Source organism: Triplophysa rosa, linkage group LG1 (assembly GCF_024868665.1).
Source record: "Triplophysa rosa linkage group LG1, Trosa_1v2, whole genome shotgun sequence".
NCBI classification, from domain to species: domain Eukaryota; kingdom Metazoa; phylum Chordata; class Actinopteri; order Cypriniformes; family Nemacheilidae; genus Triplophysa; species Triplophysa rosa.
This window is the reverse complement of record NC_079890.1, coordinates 1401957-1423358: the sequence shown is the minus strand read 5'-3', so window position 1 is coordinate 1423358 and position 21402 is coordinate 1401957. Positions and strand designations below refer to the sequence as shown.

Sequence of the window (21402 nt, the reverse complement as noted above, 5' to 3'; positions counted from 1 at the left end):
CTGATTGTTTTCTTGACTGTGCATCATTTATGTGCCAGTAAAGATTACAGCATCCTGTGAAAAAAACACGTTAACATTTATTGACGTCAAATCAGTTTAAATACGCACATGCAGCCATTTACAGTAAATAACTCATTTGAGCTATTCCTCACACAATGCTTTCATGCTGTTTTTTCTTTTGGACTTGTGCTGTCATGGTGTACTATTTAAGTTTTTGGAGTGTGACAGTTTATTTACAATATGCTCATATTATGTAAAAAAAAATATACAGCACAATAATCTGATCAATGTCCTTTGTGTTATTTGAAAGAAAGTCTTAGCGGAAAGTAAATGACAACGGAATTTGTGTTTGTGGCCAAAAGTCTTCTTTATCACATCATCATGTGAAATCTGATGGATGGCATTGAAGATGTGCGAATGGTTTGGACTCACTTGTGTCCCAGCTCATGAGCGATGGTGAAGGCCAGGTTGAGTCCGTTGTCCTCCGCCAGTACACACTTCCTCTTGGGACTGCAGGTGCCGCCCAGATAAGCAATTCCTGGAAGAAGACCAAAGCTTTACAATGACACCACAATGAACATCTGAACCATACATTTGACACTTTCATTCTTAAAGGTACAGTCACCGTGACCATCTTTTAGCTGTCTTAGATTGTTTTGTATGCGCATTTATGTTTTATGTTCATGTTTAACATCTGATGATTTCATTTGGTTTTGAAGCGTAACATACTTGTTTTTGTCTCTTTGGTTTGTAACTTTGGTCGCACTTCTATGCCAATGTACAGTGGCGCATTGCCTGCCACATACAATTTATTGTTTCCACCAAATGATGTTATAATTATGACATAATATGTAGTTAAACGATACATTTTCTCGTTAACGCATTTTGTACCAGTGGCCGTGTTTTAAGCTGAGCTGTTCTGTTCACTGTATCTTGCAAACATGGCTTAATGCAAATAAAATGCGACTCAAACCGAGAAGAAAGTAAAAATAAGAGTCTTAAGAGCACGGCACAGGTGCACTCAGTGCATGTCCGAAACCGCAATTTTTTCGGTCGTTTGTCTAGACGGTCGGCGCACCCGATTTCTGTACACAGTATATTTCTGTACACAGTAACAATCTTTAACATTTTAATCTTTTATTGTTTCATATTTAAAAATGTTTGTGTGCTGCTGCGCTTCCCTTTGTGTAATAACCAAAGTGAACGCACGTTGTGGACCCGCCCAGAGGCGCATTTTCTACTAACGCGCTCTTTAAATAATGCATTTAAATATTGCGCCATTGACTTTAGAGCAAGGTTTGAGTTGCTCTAAGGCGCAGTATATTTTCAGTTCCTGAAAATAGCAACGCGCCAACAATGCGCCTGAACACACCTCTTTTTTAGACCAACACGCGCCCATGGGCGCACAAATGTGTGCAAATGCATTTGCTATTTAAACAACGTGGCGCAGGACGGGAAAATGAGAACTGCGTCGGGCTGAAACTAACAAAAACACTTGCGCCGTGCCTTGCGCCTGGTGTACGATAGGGCCCATATTGTTTTAACGAAATAAAAAGTTATTATTATGAGAAAACATTTCCTTTTAACGATATATTATTTCGTTATTATGACATAATTGAGTTGAACTGTATGACACAGAATATGACCAACACATATTATAATATACCGATATGACAATTATTGGATTTTCTATGCAGTCTTAAAGCAAACACACAATGTAACACAGAGTTTGTAACGCCAAAATTGAATGAAGCCACATACTGTATATAACATCTGAGGGTATACAGACCATTTTGCAAGATGTAAACAACTCCAGACGCACTTCCTGTTTCAGTTTTTTTAACACCGCGCAAGTGTTAGAACAAAATACAGCCAACAGAACATTTTCAACAGAATCAGAACATTTGTAAGATTTACTTAATGTTAAATAAATAGCTGATAAACTGAAACCAGAAGTGCTTCTAGAGCAGCGTTTACGTCTCGTCATTATCACGGCCTATCACCTATCCACCTTTCTTGTGTCTGTAAAAACACCCGGTTTGTGTCTGACGCTGGACCAAACCCACACATCTCACTTAGCATGTGACCCGCGTAAATGAAATCAATAATAAAAGAAATTCAGCCCACATGCTAAAACTAAAACATGCTATAAATCCGTATTACTGAAAGATCAAGAGCATGTGTCCTGTATGGCACGCGTGTCATTTTCGTTTAGACTAAAAACATAGGTTCTTTTTGAGGGAAAACTGATGTGTCTGATGATACGGCACATTTAGCTGGACAGCGTGTCACGCCAGCAGCTGTTAATACTCAAGCAGCAGTTATTCCTGTATGTATCATGATTGAAGGCCGTGGGGAGCAAGCACAGACAGACACGACAGGTGTGCCTGTCAAACCTCTAAAAAACATCAATCTGAATGGACCGAATCCCATCTGATAGCATGCTTTTAATGCAAGCGATGCCAAGCATAAAAATGAGCCGTGTCCTGATGTTTCATTTTTATTGGGAATTGCACAGAATTAAACCCAAATCAAACATCTTGACGAGAAGTGTGAGACGGAAACTGAATTGTTGGCATCTTCTAGGTTTTGGAAGACAGTTACTTCACACAACGACAGCCAGAATCAATGAAAGGCGTATCTAAATTATATTAAAAATCATGCATTAAAGTGACACGCTTAGACACAAATTCACTTGACAGACCTATCTGTACACGCACAGACACGCAGATGTTGGCAGATGCAATGTTTGCTTGTTAAAAGACAGTTGGTTATTATAACAACGTGATAAAAACACCGGCGATCCCCCTGTAGGCCTACAGGATTTTCCTCACATGTTTAAAATCGAACATTTTAAACCTTAAAGCTCCATCCACTTTCATCAGTGCAGGAAAACCATGGAAGTTGTGTTATTGAAACAATGATTACATTAACATACAGTATGACTGCTGGAATATAAGCAAAATGTACAGCAGTGAGCTGTCTACCTACATACGCAACATCTGGTAACATTTTACAATAACATCACACTCATTAACATCAGTAAACACATTTGCCAACATGAACTAACAATGAGCAATATAGTTTTACAACTTGTATTAGGCTTTGTTAATGGTGGTTAATACAATTGTTTATTGCTAATGTTAATTCGTTGTTTATTAACTAATGTTAACAGATAAAACAGATGCGATTTAGATGTGTATGAGTAAATGTTGAAATTATTCAGATTAATAAATGCCGCAGACATATTGTTCATTGTTAGTTCATGTAACTAACGATTCTGAATAGACTTTGTCAAATGTTCAACATCTTAGGAAACATGAATGGCAGACTCAGAATAAAAAGTGCGAGTAGTCAACTTACTATCGCTTACTTAAAGCAACAGTACGGAACATTAGCTCATGGGGTCCCCCTTGTGGTTGATAAGCGCAATTGTCTGTTACCAGTGTCGTAAATAAAGTCAACATGGGCAGCACAATACATGTGAATTTGTTTACTAAGCTGATGGAACCGGTGAATGCAGAAACGTCCTTTGGAAACTCTTCCGCAGGCAGGGGATGGGCAGGGCTTTGTGTAACGACCCGAACACATAAATTACGGAGTGTGGTTGTAGCCGCTATGAGGCTGCTCAGGTAGCAGCGGCAGTAGAATTCGTCCAGTTAAGAGTTGTTTTAAAACTGAAATAATTTTAGAGACATTATTTTAAGGTCGAAAAACTACATAGTGTTGCTTTAAAGACTTTGTTCTGAAACTGTCAAGGTCCTGTCCTCCTTGTCTTGAAATTTCTAGTTTTGTGGACAGGGTCATGACAATACCATGTCTTGTGTGTGTTATGTCTTGTGTGGAGACACGTGGCTGTTTGTTACGACATTGTCTTCTTGTCTCGTGCTTTGGCCCCACCCCCTGGTTTCCCCGTCATTGTCCCATTAGTGTTTCAATCCCCTCACCTGCCCCATGTAATCTTCCCGTTAGTGTTTGATTCTCCTCACCTGCCCCTTGTTAACTTCCCTCGTTAGTGTTCCCTATTTGTAGCCCCAGTTTCTCTTTGTCCCTTGTCAGTTCGTTCTTCATACCCTGTTCGTGATTAGTCCCTGTCTAGAGTATCTTGTTCCTGCCTTGCCCTGCCTCGTCCCTGCCTTGTCCCTTATTGTGAGTTTTTGCTTTAGTTCTTGTTTTGCCCCCTAGTGGGAAGTTTTTGTTTGCCTTTTTGAGAAGTCTTTTTGTTATCGTGTTTGTTCCCCCATCGTGGGTTTTTGTTTTACATTTTAATATTTTCTGTTAACCCCTTCACTGCTGTCTGCGTTTGGGTTCTGTCTGCAAACCGTGACAGAAACACGTTCCACTGGGACAGGACAGAAGAAAGCATTTTGATATAAAACTAGACATTATTGTAGATGTATCTGCAAAAAGAATAATATTGTTTTTCTGGCTTTCTATGTTTTCAACAGGAGGAGCTGTTACGCATCTTCTAAAAGAGTACAGCATCTACATAAAAAAACAGGCAAATACTCAATCTATTGTATGTTTTGATCACTGTGTTAATCTTTTGTTTATCTAATCTCCGTTTAGATAAAAATGTTTAAAAGCAAAGGCTCTGTTTTTTAATGTCAAATGTTTGAATATTTTGGGACCATGAAAGCTTTGCAAAAATGTTCGGAAATACTTTTTGAAAAAGCGCTTGCGGGAAAAAAACTCTAACACAGTTCTTTACAGATGGAATCAAACTTCCAGAGTCGGAAACTCTGTAAATGAATGGGTCGTGCCGGAAATCTATGATGGCAAAATTATTTCCCTTGAATAGCAAATAAAAACAGCAGGTTGATTGGAAACCAGATGTTGTCCTGAATTCCTTTTTAACTCTACATGTCTTCATTCTTTTACAGTCATGCATACTTACACAAGAGCTGTAATTATCTGTGCCGTGTCTGTCATCTCATTGATTTACACTTCACAAAACTCTGCACTCGTATTATGCAGTGTAACACGCTGGGGAAGTTATTTGAATGGATCGCTGCGAGGTTATGGAACGTAATCTGTACAAGTCAAAATTGTAACGATTGTCTGGATGAAAAAACTACAGATACATGACTTATTAGAAGTAATAAGTAGTAAATTACATTAACTATGCCAACTTTAAATATTTTTAGAAGTTCATATATACAGTACAATGCATTAAATTATTATTTTAAAGAAAGACATAATATTAGCACAGCATTTTAAACAAGAACAATGGATGTCATTTGATTTCCATCAGAAATGGAACAAAGGGTGAAAAACCGCACAAGTTTTTCGTTTTAATAGATTTGCAAACGTTTTTGTTAGAACAACACCAGGAATGCGTATTAACTCACATGGAGAGATATTAAGATGTGTTTTATAGTGCTGTCATGCAGAACTCCGTAGAGGTCAGAGGGTCGGCCCCACAGAGCGATGACATCACTAGTTTTGTTGGACTCAGCGTTTGTGGGATCAAACACAGCTCGGAGCTGCAGGGTCCTGCCAGACGGACTCGTGCCTAAATACACACGGCGCAGAGATATTTTCCTGATTATTTCTCTGGGGTTAATTTACCGTTAGCTCATAAAGAGTGTTTTGCGCACACAGGCAGAAGCGCAGATGTACCAGCTCAGCAGTCCGGCTGAACCCGGATCAATTCTTTGTTAGCTGCTTTCACCGTCTCCAATGACAAACACAGCAGTCTCTTTCAGAATTCACAACCTCACTATATCTTACAAACAAACAAACTGAGCAGGGGAACTAGGATGGTGCTCGCGTTTTCCCCATTTCTCCAGTTTCCCACAATAAGAAAGAAACTCGATTCACAAGAAACCGACGTGTAAACAAACAAAGTGTGTGAAGTGTTCAGCTTTCATCCCTTAAAAGCTCTCCGAGAAACACACACGGCCATCCATCGCCAAGAAAATCCGCCAATAAGCTCTCTTTAATATCTCAATTGTTTAAAGATTGAATAGATGTGTTTGTTTCGTAAGAAAATGTGATAAACATGAACCGTAAACAAACACAAACAGTGTACATTATTACTAGATCTCCTCTTGTCCACGAAGGTTCCCTGAAAAACACTGGAAACACACAAGATGGACCATGTCTAAAAGGACAAGACCTGATTTTACTTCTATTATACAGAAAATGTAAATATGACATTCTGAGTCAACATTTTATAAGAAATATCGCAGATGTTTTGAGTTAATCATTCAAACACATCACGCATGGAACGCTAAACTAATGAAGTATCTACTCTTTCTTCAGAATAGTCACCCATTGTCTGGAGTACAATTTGGCATGAGCTTTTTCCCTTCAATCTGATCTGGAGAAAGTACATTAAATGTTTGAATATTTACGTGACAAAATAGGCATACAAAGTTTTGTGAATATGATGAAAAATTCTGAAGCTAGCCGGCAACTTTTCTTCAAGGCTGGGAGGAAAGGGTTAAAGACTATTGAAAGAGTTTCTACTGTATGTGTGCTGGACACTTTTTAACGACTGAACAATAACTTTTCTCCTCTGGGAAATTACATAATCAGTTTATTCTTTTGTATTGAAAAAAATGATGATGATTCTCTTACATAACTCTCTTTGACATGTTAAATGACTAATAAAACACATTCATGCACCTTCGAGCAGTTTGCGTTTGGTTTTAATGTGCTTATATTTCGTTTTTCATGACCATCTTCTAACAGTTAAGCAGGCTGTTTTTGCTACTGTACATGACTTCAATACAGTACGTAAATGACAAATCAAAATGACGTCATCATTTATTCCCCCTCACGTGTTTGTATTGTAAACCTGTAAATGACTCTGTGAAACACAAAACAAGATATTTTGAGAAATGTCTCAGCGAGGTTCTGTGTTGTTTGGTTATCAAAATCTTTCAAAAAAGCATCAGGATATTTTCCATATTAGCCAGTCTACAACGCTTTACTGACATTCTCATATATAAGAAACAGAAGTGAGTAACAGGGCAAACATGCGAAAGGTCTTGCGGGTTTCTTTGGACCGTTCATTTCTCTGCGGCTTTCAGCTGAATGTGTCCATTATGTCTCAGACCGTCATTTAAAGTGTACGTTTACATTTCGTCGAAGCAAAAACCAATAAACACAGAAAAGCAGGAATGACTAAAAAGGAGTTGCTTATTATTGCTAAACATCCCACATCCGTGTCACGACGGAAATCCAGAAATCCTGAGGAATGTTTGTTTTTTGAAGACAAGGGTCAGCCCTTTGAAACCATAAAGTCTTTGCTCCGAAGTCTAGTTTTTTTTACTATGGTTAATAACTGTACAAACCCTTTAGCCTCAATATAAACCAGTTTGTGGTACAGACGAGAATGAGATCTCAAATTGTGCGGCATGTTGTAGAGAGAGAAGTTTCCAAACTTTCGTGTGGTAAAAATAAAATCAAGTGAGAAAATCCATCCCTGAAAGCAATATTTGACAATAACACGATAGCAAATTCTAGAAAAATCTCTCTGGCTTTTCACTCTGGTCTTACCTGAAAATACCTGAACACAACAATGAAGCATTGCGTTTGTCTGTTTTTCAGTCCCTGCAGGATTTTGCGTTCGCAGAATTTAACGCATAATCAAACAAACAAAAGTAATCGTTTTTAATTGTTCAATTTTTAACGCAGAATTTAAATTAAGCTGCAGCAAAATCAAGCATTTTTGGCCGCAGAAGTCCTGCGGGGACTGGTTTTTTGTCCATTTGCTCTGTTGATTTTCTCCAAATTTATTTACCAGACCAAACAATGCACCCGACTCTTGTGTGGTGGCTGGAAAAGTTAAAAGTCTGCGATCAGATCTCACATGAGTTACCGACCGGTGCTCAGGGCGAAGAGCTCAAAGAAGCGTGGACTTCAAAAGCCAGGAAGTGACTGTGAGATGGGAGACGTTAAGCCTGAGGTGTGAGTTTATCCCTTCTCAAATCAAACCATTCCTCAATGGCATCCCGTCTCCGGTCCTGTGCCACTCCCTCTACCTGACCCAACCGTGCAGTTCCTCTCATTTCATAATGATAACCTTTAACCCAGTTACAAGGGGGATTCCCGACACCAGTTTAACACGAGGACCTTCAAAAGGATTGAAAACACAACCAGATGATGTTACGTGATGTTTTCATTAAACTGGATTTGTAATCTTCTGTAGGCCAATCCGCCTTCTGCCGTAATCCCACTAGCACGCTCGGCCCGTGTTCTGCACGTTTAGAAATCATAATGATTTACAAAAACCTCCTTTTGGCTTTTAGTTTCGAGGGCTTTTAAACAAACGAGTTGTAGTTTGCGTTGGATTATTTCCAGTATTGCATAATCTGGCGAGGATTCCTTGGTGTTTACCTAAACCGCTGGATTTGGAACCGAAAAGAAAACACAGAGTAAACTTTCTGCTTACGTTATGAAAAAGCAAACAGAAATGATTTTTGTTTTTAAGTCAAACATCATAACCCATAACAGATTTAACTCACATGCAGTTGCTGATATGCAGAAAACGTCACCGGAACGTTTGCAGAACGTTTAGAGTTACAAGCTGATAAGGCATCTCGTACTTTCAAAACACATCAAGAGTGACGCCTCACACCGCAATCTTTTTAACAATTATTCGAGCCTGGATGGTGTGTTTTCTTAAGTTAACGCTGATGGTGAGGAATGAGGTGAGTTTGATGCCTGTGACATCATCGCTTTGCTCAAATTCCACGACTGGCCTTTGTGAATATCGCTTTCTTTATCCAACGGCTGTCACCGCGCGTCATTCGGTTACTCTCAACCCAACACCAATCCACTCGAGACAACCATATACAGTCAAATAATTGAAGAATTGCATCATCTAAGTGTCAAACCAGAAACAAAGACACGGAGCAGAAACAGAAAGTTTGCTTATCTAGCGTGTCCGGACGGCCAGTTTTCACGGTTAATGTCAACCTTCCCCTGAGGGAAACGGGCCACCCGTACAGACTGACATCGGCTCATTCTACAAATGCCTTTCCAAGCTGCTGTATAATGATACTACTGTGACCCAATTATTTCCAACATGCCGTAACAATTACGTCCCGCTCGGATTGTCTGAAAATAACAGTACGGGCTTGACGTAGAGCCCCCGCTTGGAATCCAGAGGATCAGGACAAAAACATTCAAATTCCAACTCAACTGCTGAATGGTTGAAACTGTAAATAATCATAATGAAGAAACTATAATGTACTGTATATGTTGAAAATGTGTCTGTATATGTAATATACAGTATATATATTTATATATCTTTAATATGGAGCCAAAGAACGTGTTTACAAGATGGAGACTTGAAATCGTGTTGGACTAAAACACCAGAAACTTGAGCGTCAAACAAGTTTTGTTGTGCATTCCCAAACAAAGAGAAGGGGATGCTGGGATACGGGCAACAGTCACCTGGTTCTGCTCATCAATGGCTGGAATTTAAGGGGTCAGGAGAGAGGAAGAAAGACGACTTTTTTCAAACACCCCTCACGTCATTGTAAAACAGCAGGTGGCTAGATTCAACAATATCATGGATTTGTGATCGCCACATCCGGGGCATGTTCACATGATTCATTTCTTGTTTTGAGATTCTCCATCAAGAACTGAAGGCTGATGATATGTCGGAATGTCAATGTTGAACTTGTCAGATCTTAACTGAGGTCTAAAGTCATAAGGTTTCTGTATTATGGCCCCTGGTCCTAAAGTATGGCTCAGACGAAAAAACAAAACAAAATTCTGCAAGTCTTAGAAAAGATGATTTGAGGTTTGTAACACACACATATGGGACGAGTTACACGCTAAACTTGAAATACTTTGGATTGGAGGTCAGTTTAAATCTATATCACCAGTTATGAGTGATTGTAATTGTGATGCATGCCTTAGAAAACGCTATTCATTACAATATTATCAAGCATTTTTTTTCTTCTGCATGATTGATGATCTTTAAATCGATGATCTATAAATGGAGATGTTTGTGTACTGTTATACTGCACATTCCCATCATACATTGCCCCCTAAACGTCATGAGCGTTATTCACCAAAACATGCTAAAATGCAGTTCATAAAGAGATACTTACCAACTGTATCACAAGGCTCATCTTTGTGGACGCAAAAATCTGTTCTAGAGAAAAAACGAGAGAGAGAGAGAGAGAGAGAGAGAGAGAGAGAGAAAATAGAATTTTCAAAAGACCTTTATTACAAATATTAACATTGTTCAGACAATCAAATAAAAATAAAAAGATAGAGATAAACAAAAATAATAAAAAAATAAGACTATCGTCTTCAATAACCAAACACATAGCACCAAATCAAGTCAAAAGAAAAAAAAGATAATTTATAGCTTTGAAGTATTGAAAATCAATAAGAATTCTAGATTTTACGGAATTGAAAAAAAACCTCCCGATAATTATAACTCATATCTCACTCAGTTTTGTGCTTCCTAGTACTGTAAACAGCCATTTTAGCTTGACCCAATAAAAAATTCAAAAGTTGACATTTAAAACGCTTTAATAAATATGTTATTAAACATTAATGAATTAATTATTATTATTCAATTCATTATTTTGAATTCAGGGGATTGCACATACTCAGATACAATGTTTAGTATAATGCAATGCAAGTCGCTTTGGATAAAAGCGTCTGCCAAATGCATAAATGTACATGTAATTATTTATTAAAAATAAATAAGAGAGAGAGCGAGAGAGAGAGAGAGTCTGCTGAGCTTTAAAAGAGCAACTTCTGAGAAAATCATTTATGCTAATAGTGTCATGGTCCTGCCTCTTCTTGTCATGATTTTCGAGTCTTGTGGCAGGATCATGACTCATGTATTTAATGTGGAGAGGAGCATGGCATTGTTTTGTTTTGACGTGTCATGCATTCTCTCTGTTGTCTCGTCTCTTGGCCCTGCCCCCTTGTTTCTCCTTTAACGTCTCATGAGTGTTTCATTCCCCTCACCTTCCCCGTGTTATCTTCCCGTTAGTTTCCCATAGTGTTTCATTCCCGTCACCTGCCCGTCACCCCCCATTTGTCAGTGTTCCCCTTATATACTCCCTTGTTTCACTATCCCTTGTCGGTTCATTGTTTGCCTTTCTCGTCTACTCGCTTGAGTACCTGCGTCGTGTCATTTTGTGGATTCTGTGGATTCCCCTGTTCCTCTTTACCTTGTTCCTGTTTGCCGTTCCCCAGTCGTGTTTTGGAATTATTATTTGATTCTTGAATATTGTTTGTTTTGTCCCCCTTGTGGGAAGTTTTAGTTTGTATTCTTGTTTTGTTATTCGTGTTTTCCCCATCGTGGGTTTTTATTTATATTTAATAAAAGTATTTTTTGTTTAACCTTTTAATAACTGCCTGCGCCTGGGTTCTGCCTCACCAAACCTGACAAATAGTTCCTTTACAAAACAGTTTTAAGACAAAGAAAAAATAAACAAGGAAAAGAAGCTTTTGTGAATAAGGAATAAGAGGCTGATATTCAATTCAATTTATTTCGTTTATTTCTATAGCACTTTTCACAGTCTTCTCACAGTTTTACATTAGTGCAAAGTAGGGTGACCACCACCCAACAAACCAAATGTGGGACAACATTGAAAATGCGTAAAACTGTGATATAATAACAGAATGAAAACATTTTAATATAATTTTTTAGCCCATAATTTTTTTTTATTTAGTCCATTCCAACTACAACATAATTAAGGCCTAGATAAACAATTTTATTGGCGTTTTCAATTTAAGGTTCACCGTCTCTTTAAATTTTGAGCGCATGCAAAATGCAGGACAATTTGTCAATATGTTGTTTAGCTGTTGATTTGTTTGGATGTTGATGTTTGATGGTGTGCTTCAGTAGTTATAACTCTACACGTCCTCTGATCAGTCTTAAAAATGTATCACTTTGAAACAACAGCAAATAATGGAATCCAGTTCATTTCCTATCTGCCTCCTAAAACTATTGTTCCATTTTGTATGAGGGTGGAGTCAGCCACAAATGGTCAAGAGAGGTCACAATAACAAAAGTGGCACGAGTTTAACTTAACACCACAAACAGAAGAAACTACACGCTTGATTCTCTGGAATTAAACATATGACCTTGGCATTGGTAAGTGCCATGCTGCCAGGCAGAAATAAAGAGGTGACCTCTCTTTAATGTCTCGGTTGTTTCTCATAGACATCAGTGAGATTGAATGAAGAGCGAATGGAAATGTTGAAAGAGTCAGAAATCTCCCAAATGTGTCTGTCATTAGAGTTTCAGAAGGGATGTCAACAAAGAGCTCAGATTTGTCAAGTCTGCAATCAAAAGTCAATATTATTGAAGATCTCAATACGAACTCAAACATTTCTCATCACATTTACTCAAATCCAGATTACTTTACCTCTACAATATACATTCGTTTCACACCTTCATACTCTTTATGTGTTTCAACAATAACACTCTTCTTTGTTTCAGTTTTTTTCTCCAAACAATTTTTGAGAAACTTTCGAGAAGTTGAGCTAAGAAAGAGGAACATCTGAGCAATAACATTGGGAACACTTACACCGTAAAAGACAATAGAAGGCATTAGAACCTTTATCATTTAAAGTGTAAGTTGGGGCCCCAGGGTGTTAACCATACAATACTAGTGAACATTTACTAGTAAAAATATTTGACCATTTAATATTTTAAATCAATTTATAAAATAAACATTTTCCATAAAACCTTTTTGTATTTCTTATATTTACATTGCACATATACTTTCATAACAATTCATCCACAATATTTAAAACATAAGGTCATATTTCTAAAAGTTTATTAAATCTGATTGAAATTGTCATTAACGGAATACAAAATAGCTGCATTATTTTATTTCTGTTTTTAAGAAAAGAAAATAAAAAAATAAATGACATTTTAATATTACGAATATTTGAACTTCAATATTAGGGTAAAATATTCCCAGACATTTCTGCAAGATTCAACCACCTTCAATCAACGATCTTTTGGGCACATCTAACAGATCCATAGATATACATTTTTTACTGGATTCCCAGTAGCAGTGCCAACAGCATTGTACCTCTTTTGTGGCTGTGACCGTGCTGAGATTATAATGAAACAAACAGTGAACGTCTCCGTGTCGGTTGGGTGTGAAATGGCAAACAGATGCTTCAGAAGGGCCTAGTTTCCCACGCACCCCTCTCTTGAGCGAGCGAGGTGCTGACAGCTTCACATCAGCATGTGAATCAACGTGAAGAACACTGAACATATATCAGGGATGAGGGTGTCTGCTGGAGGTGCAGACAGACAGAAGAAAGAGAGCCGGACACCCCAGGAACTAGACGAAACCAAAGCCAAACAACACTTGATGTCTGGACATCATCCAGCGAAAAGGATCGACGTCCCCACCCCTCCGCTTCCCGACTGGCCGGAATTCAAACAGATTCATCCCCACATTTACAACCAGACGCCGCATCTCCAATCTCCAGTCTTTGTTTCTGCTTTCTCAAGCAGGCAGGCCAAGCAGGTTCCTTTAAGGTCTGCTAGAAGCTGACACACAATGAAACGGGACGTTGCGAAGGGTTAGTGTGAGTTCAAGCAGAAGATCAATCCTTCAATTATCGGTCAACGTTGAGAGGTGGGGAGGACTGAACAGCATTCCTGAAGCTAACACAAGCATGTCCGACAGACAATAAAGGGTTAATGTTGTCTAAGACGCTTCCTCTTGTAATTGTCTTTGGCAGAGCAGGTTACAATCTCCAACCCTGTCATTTGTCTTTACCAAAACCATGCAAAACCATGCATCTCAAACAATGACTAACAGATGAGGAGAGCCAGAAAACCTGGAGAGATGCTTCTGCTGCGGTTACTGTAAAGGTTTAGTTCAGAAGCGGGGGTGACAGTATCACCATCACAAGAAATCATAAACTAGAAATACTAACGAAAACATTGTTCATTACATGTCTGACAGTTGGGTTTCACGCATCAAATATACTGTATATATTTGGACGTGTGACTTTGGTCTGGTGTTCATCGGTTTCAAATGGTTTTTGATGTGAGCTTCAGGTTTCTTTTTTGTTCCTTCACAGCTTAAGTGAATTTGACACACAGCTGGGTGCTGAAGAAAGATCACGTTCAGGAGCGAACGACTGGGGACGGCTGGAGTTAAGAATGCTGATTTCCGTTAGCCTGACGTCCTCAGGGGATATGACATGGTACCCGCGAGAACAGCCATGAGTGATGTAGTTCAGATGCTGTCCTCTATCCCATCATGACCATGAATGAACAAATGAACGAATGAATGACCTAATGAATGAATGCATGAATGAGTGCATGCTGAACGCATGAAAGAACGAATGAATGAGCGCATGCTGAACGCATGAATGAACAAATGCACGAATGAACGAATGAACGAGCGACTGAATGAACAGACGACTGAATGGACAAATGCATGGAACGAATGAACGCATGAATGAACCAATGAATGAACGACTCAATAAACAAACGACTGAATGAATGAACTAGTGAATGAAGGAACGACTGAATGAACGAACGATGAATGAATGAATAATTGAAGATGCTGATTTTAAAAACTCATAAGACTCATACACAAAGACCAACAGTATGTTATTTGCAGGCAGGTTACGTAGTAAAAGTGAGTTACGTCATTGTTTGGCTCTGAAGTCAATGGAAACACAGAATGGTTCTGTAAGGGGTTAACACCTCGGATTTCCCACCTCGAACCCGGAAATAAACATCTGGAACGGCACTCACAATGAGACATTCAACCTCTAAACTCGAGGCAGAACGTTCAACCCCGACCTGAGGGAGACACGTCATGACCGAGATGCTTCAAAAGTGAGATTTAAGGCTTAATACACTACAAGACTTTTGCTCAGATTTTCAGTCCGGACTTGTTGCAGAAAGTCTGTGCCGGTCTGCAAATTTGATCAGTTAGTGTGTTTCTATCTGAAACTTTCAAAAAGTCTGCAAGTGTATGATGTCTCGAAAAGTTTTTAAAAAAAATCTATTGAGATTTTAAAAGTCTTGTAGTGCATTCCAGCCATAAGTGCGGAGCTACCTTATGTGAAAACGTAAAAACTTGAAAGTATTTTTTACGGCATAAAATAATATAAACAAGGTCAAGAATGCAAATCACAGAATTACAATGTATCAAACACAGGCAACTTTCTGTTAAACAAAATAACATCAAGATCACTTTAACTCTTGAAAATCTGTGGACCAGTTAAAATTAAAATAATACTTAAAATGTAAACACAAAAACAAGTCATTAAATCTGTTGTTCATTCCATTTATTAAAAGGACTAAAACTATCTAAAATCTCAAGAGGTAAATAAAATAATTTATGCTGTTGTCTGCTTAGCCATATTCAAGGCCATGTAACATGTACTATCTGTTTTTAATAAAAAAAAAATAATAATTGGCTAACATTTCCAAAACATCCAACAGCCAAATTTTCGACATTTCTGCTCCTGCGGGAAACTTTTAACAACATTGTTGGATCATCTCCCGTCGATGTGTTAAGAAGATAATCTTTCTTCAGTCAGTAAGTGCCGCAGGAACTCAGGACCAGCCGCTGACGTCTCCAGCGAAGCTGCGAGAGGAAAAAACCCAGTCGCACCTTGTCGTGCCTTAATTCTCCTTTGATGCATTCTCACCGCCTTGAGTCGTCTTGGCATGCGTGCCGGGACAGATGTTGCTCATGTACTACGCATCCTCGCAGACAGTCGCTTTTGTGCGCTGCCGGGGATCATAATTAACCCGGCACGGTGGGACACAAAAGCCCTCTCTGTGTGCGATCAGCTCCTCAGGCCCGGGAGGACAGATACTATCTGACAGGCTCTCGTGAGCGGGACATTTTCACAAAAGGATTTTCTCTTTTCTTGCTTTTTTGACTCAGAAAATGACACACCTAACACCTGACTGGCGATGGAAAGTTTTTGGCTACCGGTAGTGAAAAGACTTAGAGTAGATTATTTATTATTTATTATTAGGGTCTATCAGAGCTCAGATGGACTCAAATTGTGATGGATTTCAGTAAAAGAGACGTAATATTTAATCTGTCACAAATAGCCAGAGATGAAAGATACCGACCCTTACAAAGAAAATGTTTATTCATGTGTGGTATTAGCATACTTCTTTTCAACTAAAAACAGGAAAGAATACTTTCAGTCTAGTTTTTATGTCTTGTTCTTCAAAACCTTAAATGACACTTAAGTATACTTGACTAATACTGACAGAGAAGTCAAAGTATATTTGCTCTATACTCGTACTCGTATACTATATACTTTCATTCGTATACTCTTTTGATGGAGACATACTTAAAAATATAACCAAGTATTCTTGACTTATACGCAAAGTCATTTTGCTCTAAGCTCATACACTCTCATACTTGTATTCGTATACTCTTTTGATGGAGATATACTTAAAAAGTATAATAAAATATTCTTGGCTTAAACTGACACAAAACTCAAAGTATCTTTGCACTACTGTATACTCGACACTTGTATGCATGTACTGTTTTGATGGAGATGTACTGAAAAAGTATTATGCTGCGTTCACACCAAATGCGGATTAATTGATTTGCGCACGTAAATTACATGCAAAGTCATTCCAAAGACGCGAATAGACGCAAACCCGCGCTAAGCGACGCGAATCAGGCATCAATTGTGTCTTCTGCACAACTTGAAAAATTTCAGCTCGAGCTCATTGACGCCTCCTGTTTGACACATCCAGATGTTTTGACACATCCAGACACTCCCCGTCAAGCAATGTTTTTCACGTAACTCACGCAAAATTAACGAACTATTCCCGCGAGTAACAAAGAGCGAGGAACGCGATGCTTTGCTTTTTTTGTGAACACAGCATAAGACTCATAGTTGTGTTTACGATTTTAATTGAGCAGCCTATACTAAAAGTATTTTAAAACTTACAAACATACTTGTAGTATAAAAGAGTATGCTTCAAAGTGTACTTTCACCAACTAAAAACATGCTCCAAGTATTGAACTAGTAACCGATCAGAATCCTTTTAATTTCACTTGTAGTATAGTTAGTAAAAACGAACAGCAGAGTTGTTTCCTCAAAGTTTACCTGGGTTACACTAAGTATACTTCGAGTACACTTTTATTAACTAAAAAGTGGACCAATTTAGTCACAAGTAGTAGTGAAAGTACTCTTACAAGTATACTACTAGTACATTGATATTAGTATACAGCCTACATAAAGTATCCTTAAATATATATACTTTTATCTTTTAAAAGAGGATGTTTCAAAACTTTGTCATGTAATGAGGGATGGGTTGAGACTAGGTACCTGGTGACCAGCACAGCAGCATCCACAGGAGGCGGGTCATCTCTGCTCCCGGGGATGTGATTGTTGCCTAGGAAACGTGTGCCGTATTCCTCATGCTGCCAGTGACAGAAGCTCTGCAGGGCTTTTTCTCCATGATGGCCCACCTTCAGCTTTTCCTGAGAAACGATATCAGCATGCTACTGTAAAATGTACAGACTGTGGTGCAATAAAACATCATAATAGACTCGTGGTACTTCATTTATGGGGCATCTTCAGTGTCGAACTACTGAGGGTGCTTGAATGGGCCAACGGAGTCTCCATAAACTTCTGTGAGTTGACAGCTACTGAAATTCATTTTGCATCTATCTTTATGATATCAGAGGTTGTGAGTCCAGAGGCTTTGCCCCGCAGCGGCTCTATATATTTACACTAATGGCTATTCAGTGATGTCCTGACATACATCATCTTAGACTTTAGAGGTGTGCGCTCCAAAAAAAAAGGCTCTGGCAGACTCCACGGAGCCTTGGAACGCAATCCGACAATAAAACGGAGGGGAAAACCAGTGCTGAAAACACACACATACATAAGGGGAAGATAACATCACAGGTCCTGAGGATACGGTGGGAAAGTCAAAACGTACTGTAGAGAGATTTGGATCTCAATTATGCGCTTGAAGATCTCAGAGAGATTAAAATCAGGGTTCACAGATGTTACGTACCGGACGGGTGTGCAGGAGAAGCAGCTTGGTGACCCGGATGTTCAACCTCGCACCTAAACTCTGATGCTGAAACATGTTGTACACCTGTGAGGAGAGCAAGAATAGACGAGATTACAGCATTGTATAGCGTTTCAATACTTGCGTAAACCAAAATGAAAAAAAAAACAAATTTAAATAAAGGATTATGAATACAACCATAATTTGATTTTAGCAACATGTGGCGTTATTAAAATAAAGTGTTCGTCTCACCATGTTCATGACGGTGAGCAGAAAGCGTTGCGCGGCCTCTGCACCGTGATACTGCACCATGTTTTCATCGGCCACCACTACAGTCTCCAGCGTGTACTCTCTGCTCAATCTGATGGCATTCCTCCTGCCGCGAGCCTCCTCTGCTCCTTTGAATTTCTTATCCTTATTCTTGTCTAACACAAACAGGGACACACAACACAAGAACACTGTAAGATTTTCTGCAAGTTAGTAGATTTCATTTCTATGGCGCTTGTCAAAATGTTGCATTGTCGCAACGCTACTACAGACAATAGAGACCAGTGCCGATCCTAGACGTCTGGGGGCCCTAAGCAAACTTGTGAGGGGCCCTTACAAATAATTAAAATTAGATATACTGTAGGCCTAAACATAATTGTAAGAAACTATAAGAAAAAATTAATATTAGGCTATCATGGGCAAACGAAATACAGTGGACAAATAGGCTACTGAATTTGTAAATCTGAACTTGATAATTGTTTTGTAAGTAGGGCCTAATTCATTGCATAATTTGGCAAAACTAAATAAGACTTTAGAATAGTACAAAAACACATGCTTTTTTGTTCTTTTGCTTCGCGCTGTTGCTATTTTTTTCTTTTTCGCTCCAGACGGATAGCTCTGTTATCATGCGCATGTCATTACCTGCCGCCCACTGCAAGATATCCGAGTATCTAACAGTAATTCAATATATTTAGTATTAAAAAGGAAATTTCCAAATGATGTATACAATTTTATTTTTATTCGGTACCCCAGGGGGCCCCCTGGTGGTGCAGGGGCCCTATGCAACCTGGGTAGTCTGCGTTTAGGAAGGATCGGCTCTAGTAGAGACACAAGGAGAAACAGAAAATGATGAAATACACAGAATACATATTACATACATATAAATGTCCAACCGTGTGGCCAATAGACCCAAACATAACCAAAGGCCGTACATTTACAGTAATGGAGTTAAACCCTAATTGACCTAAGACCAGAGAACAAACGCACAGAATAGAGATTTAAGCCAACCACAATGCCCCCCCCCAAGTCAACATCAAATCAAAACTGATCGAATCTATTCTGTTTGTAACATTTCTTCCCTATGAACATTTTCCCAGCCTATATTTGAAGAGTTTATTTCCAAAATGAGATCACTCATAATTTTTTCAAGATAAATCTTTCAAAAATCATGTTTTTTTTCTTGTGCATTCCAATTAATATCAATCAAACTGCACTTGTTTTGTTTTGATATAAGTCATAATAACTAAAAAAATACAGCAAACTAACACAATAAAACACAATAAAAACACCATAACATAATAAAAAACATGATTTTTCCTGTGCTAAACTGTTTTCTGTAAAGCTGTATTGAAAGTCCCTAATCCAAGCTACTGTTCCACCTTGTCTTAAGTCCTCAATCATTGTCCCCCTACCAAACAATTCCACAATTAGCAGCCTTAATGACTATAGACCAGTGGCACTATCCCCAACCATTATGAAGTGTTTTGAAAAACTGGTCCGTAGTCACATTATTTCCAGCCTCCCAACTAACTTGGATGGCCATCAGTTTGCATACAAGACTAACAGATCCACAGAGGATGCCTTTGCCACCACTCTCCACAATGCTCTGTGCCACCTAGAGCAACCGGGAAGCTACGTGCGGCTGCTGTTTGTGGACTTCAGCTCCGCTTTCAATACTATTCTTCCTCACAGACTGGTGCACAAACTAGAGGGCCTTGGACTTTCCAACTCCATCTGCCTCTGGATTTTGAACTTCCTGACAGACCGTTCCCAGAAGGTTAGAGTGGGCTCCCATATCTCCTCGTACCTCAGCCTGAACACTGGCTCCCCACAGGGCTGTGTACTGAGTCCCCTGCTCTACACCCTCTACACTCATGATTGCAGCCCCATATACTCCAGCAACACCATCATTCAATTTGCTGACGACACTACGGTGGTGGGGCTCATCTCCGGGGGGAATGAATCCTCCTATCGGAAAGAGGTGGAGCGGCTCTCTATGTGGTGCAGAGACAACGACCTTGTCCTCAACATCACAAAGACCAAGGAGCTAATTGTGGACTACAGGAGGAAAAAAAACTGACATTCAGCCTTTGTACATCAACAGGGACTGTGTGGAGAGGTGGCTGCTTTCAAATTCCTGGGCATTAACATTGCAGTGGACCTGTCTAGGGGTGCTAACTCCACTGCACTAGTAAAGAAGGCCCAGCGGAGACTGTTTTTCCTGAGACTTCGTAAAAAGAACAATCTGTGTGAGGAGTGTCCATAGAGAGCATTTTAACATACTGCATTGGTGTCTGGTTTGCCAGCTGCACATCTGTGGAAAGGAAAGCACTCCAAAGGGTCATTACCACAGCCCAGAGAATCACTGGCTGCCCTCTCGCACAACTGGAGGAACTGTACGGTTCTCATTGCCTCAAGAAGGCAAGAAACATCCTACAAGACTCATCTCACCCGGTCATTCTTTATTTGAACTACTGCCCTCGGGCAGGAGGTACAAAACAATTAAGACAAGGACAAATAGGCAAAAAACAAATTTAATCCCAAGGCCATCATCGCTTTAAATGCTGCCATATAAGATGAACTTTCAGAGTGCAATATTTGTTCTAATTTATGTGCAATTTCTAAGGGCAATTTGTGAAAAATGTGACGAATGTGTGTAACTGAATACTCCCCCATTACTACTTATCTATTATGTTCTGTTTTTCACCGAAGGATTTGCATCCGATTTCGTTGTACTATGTACAGTGACAATAAAATGATTCTATTCCATTCTAAACAGTGCATTAACATTATATAGAGGGTGTGCACTGACGTCACTTTCCCAAGAAAACACTCAGCAAAATGGCTGATAACAATAGGAGAAACAAAGAAACCGCGACCAAAACACACAATTATTTGCTCAAATTAAAAGCAGTAGGACTCGACAGTGATCCTTACGACTTGCCTATGAACCAGATAGAACCACCCTACGAACCAAACTTTGCGCGGAAACAACCTTCGAGTTGTTCCAAATCTGTATACATTTCTTTGCTCTGATGAACACAGAAAGATATTTGGAAGAATGCTTAAAACCAGACAGTTCTTGGACCCCATTGACTCCCATAGTAGGAAAAATTACTTTAGCATTTTTTTTGTTCTGTTGAACACAA

The 21402-nt window shown here is 39.1% G+C and overlaps 1 protein-coding gene across 3 annotated transcripts in view; it reads right to left on the bottom strand.

The window, feature by feature from the left end:
* adamts17 (ADAM metallopeptidase with thrombospondin type 1 motif, 17) overlaps nt 1-21402 on the bottom strand; it is a 78232-nt gene that overhangs the window by 39766 nt on the left and 17064 nt on the right. For all 3 annotated transcript variants that reach the window (XM_057340571.1, XM_057340588.1, XM_057340579.1), the window contains exons 4-8: nt 18239-18411; nt 17990-18073; nt 17293-17447; nt 10077-10120; nt 433-538 (exon numbers count right to left, since the gene is read on the bottom strand). In XM_057340571.1, the coding sequence (XP_057196554.1) occupies nt 433-538; nt 10077-10120; nt 17293-17447; nt 17990-18073; nt 18239-18411 (562 nt within the window). The remainder of the gene's footprint in view (nt 1-432; nt 539-10076; nt 10121-17292; nt 17448-17989; nt 18074-18238; nt 18412-21402) is intronic.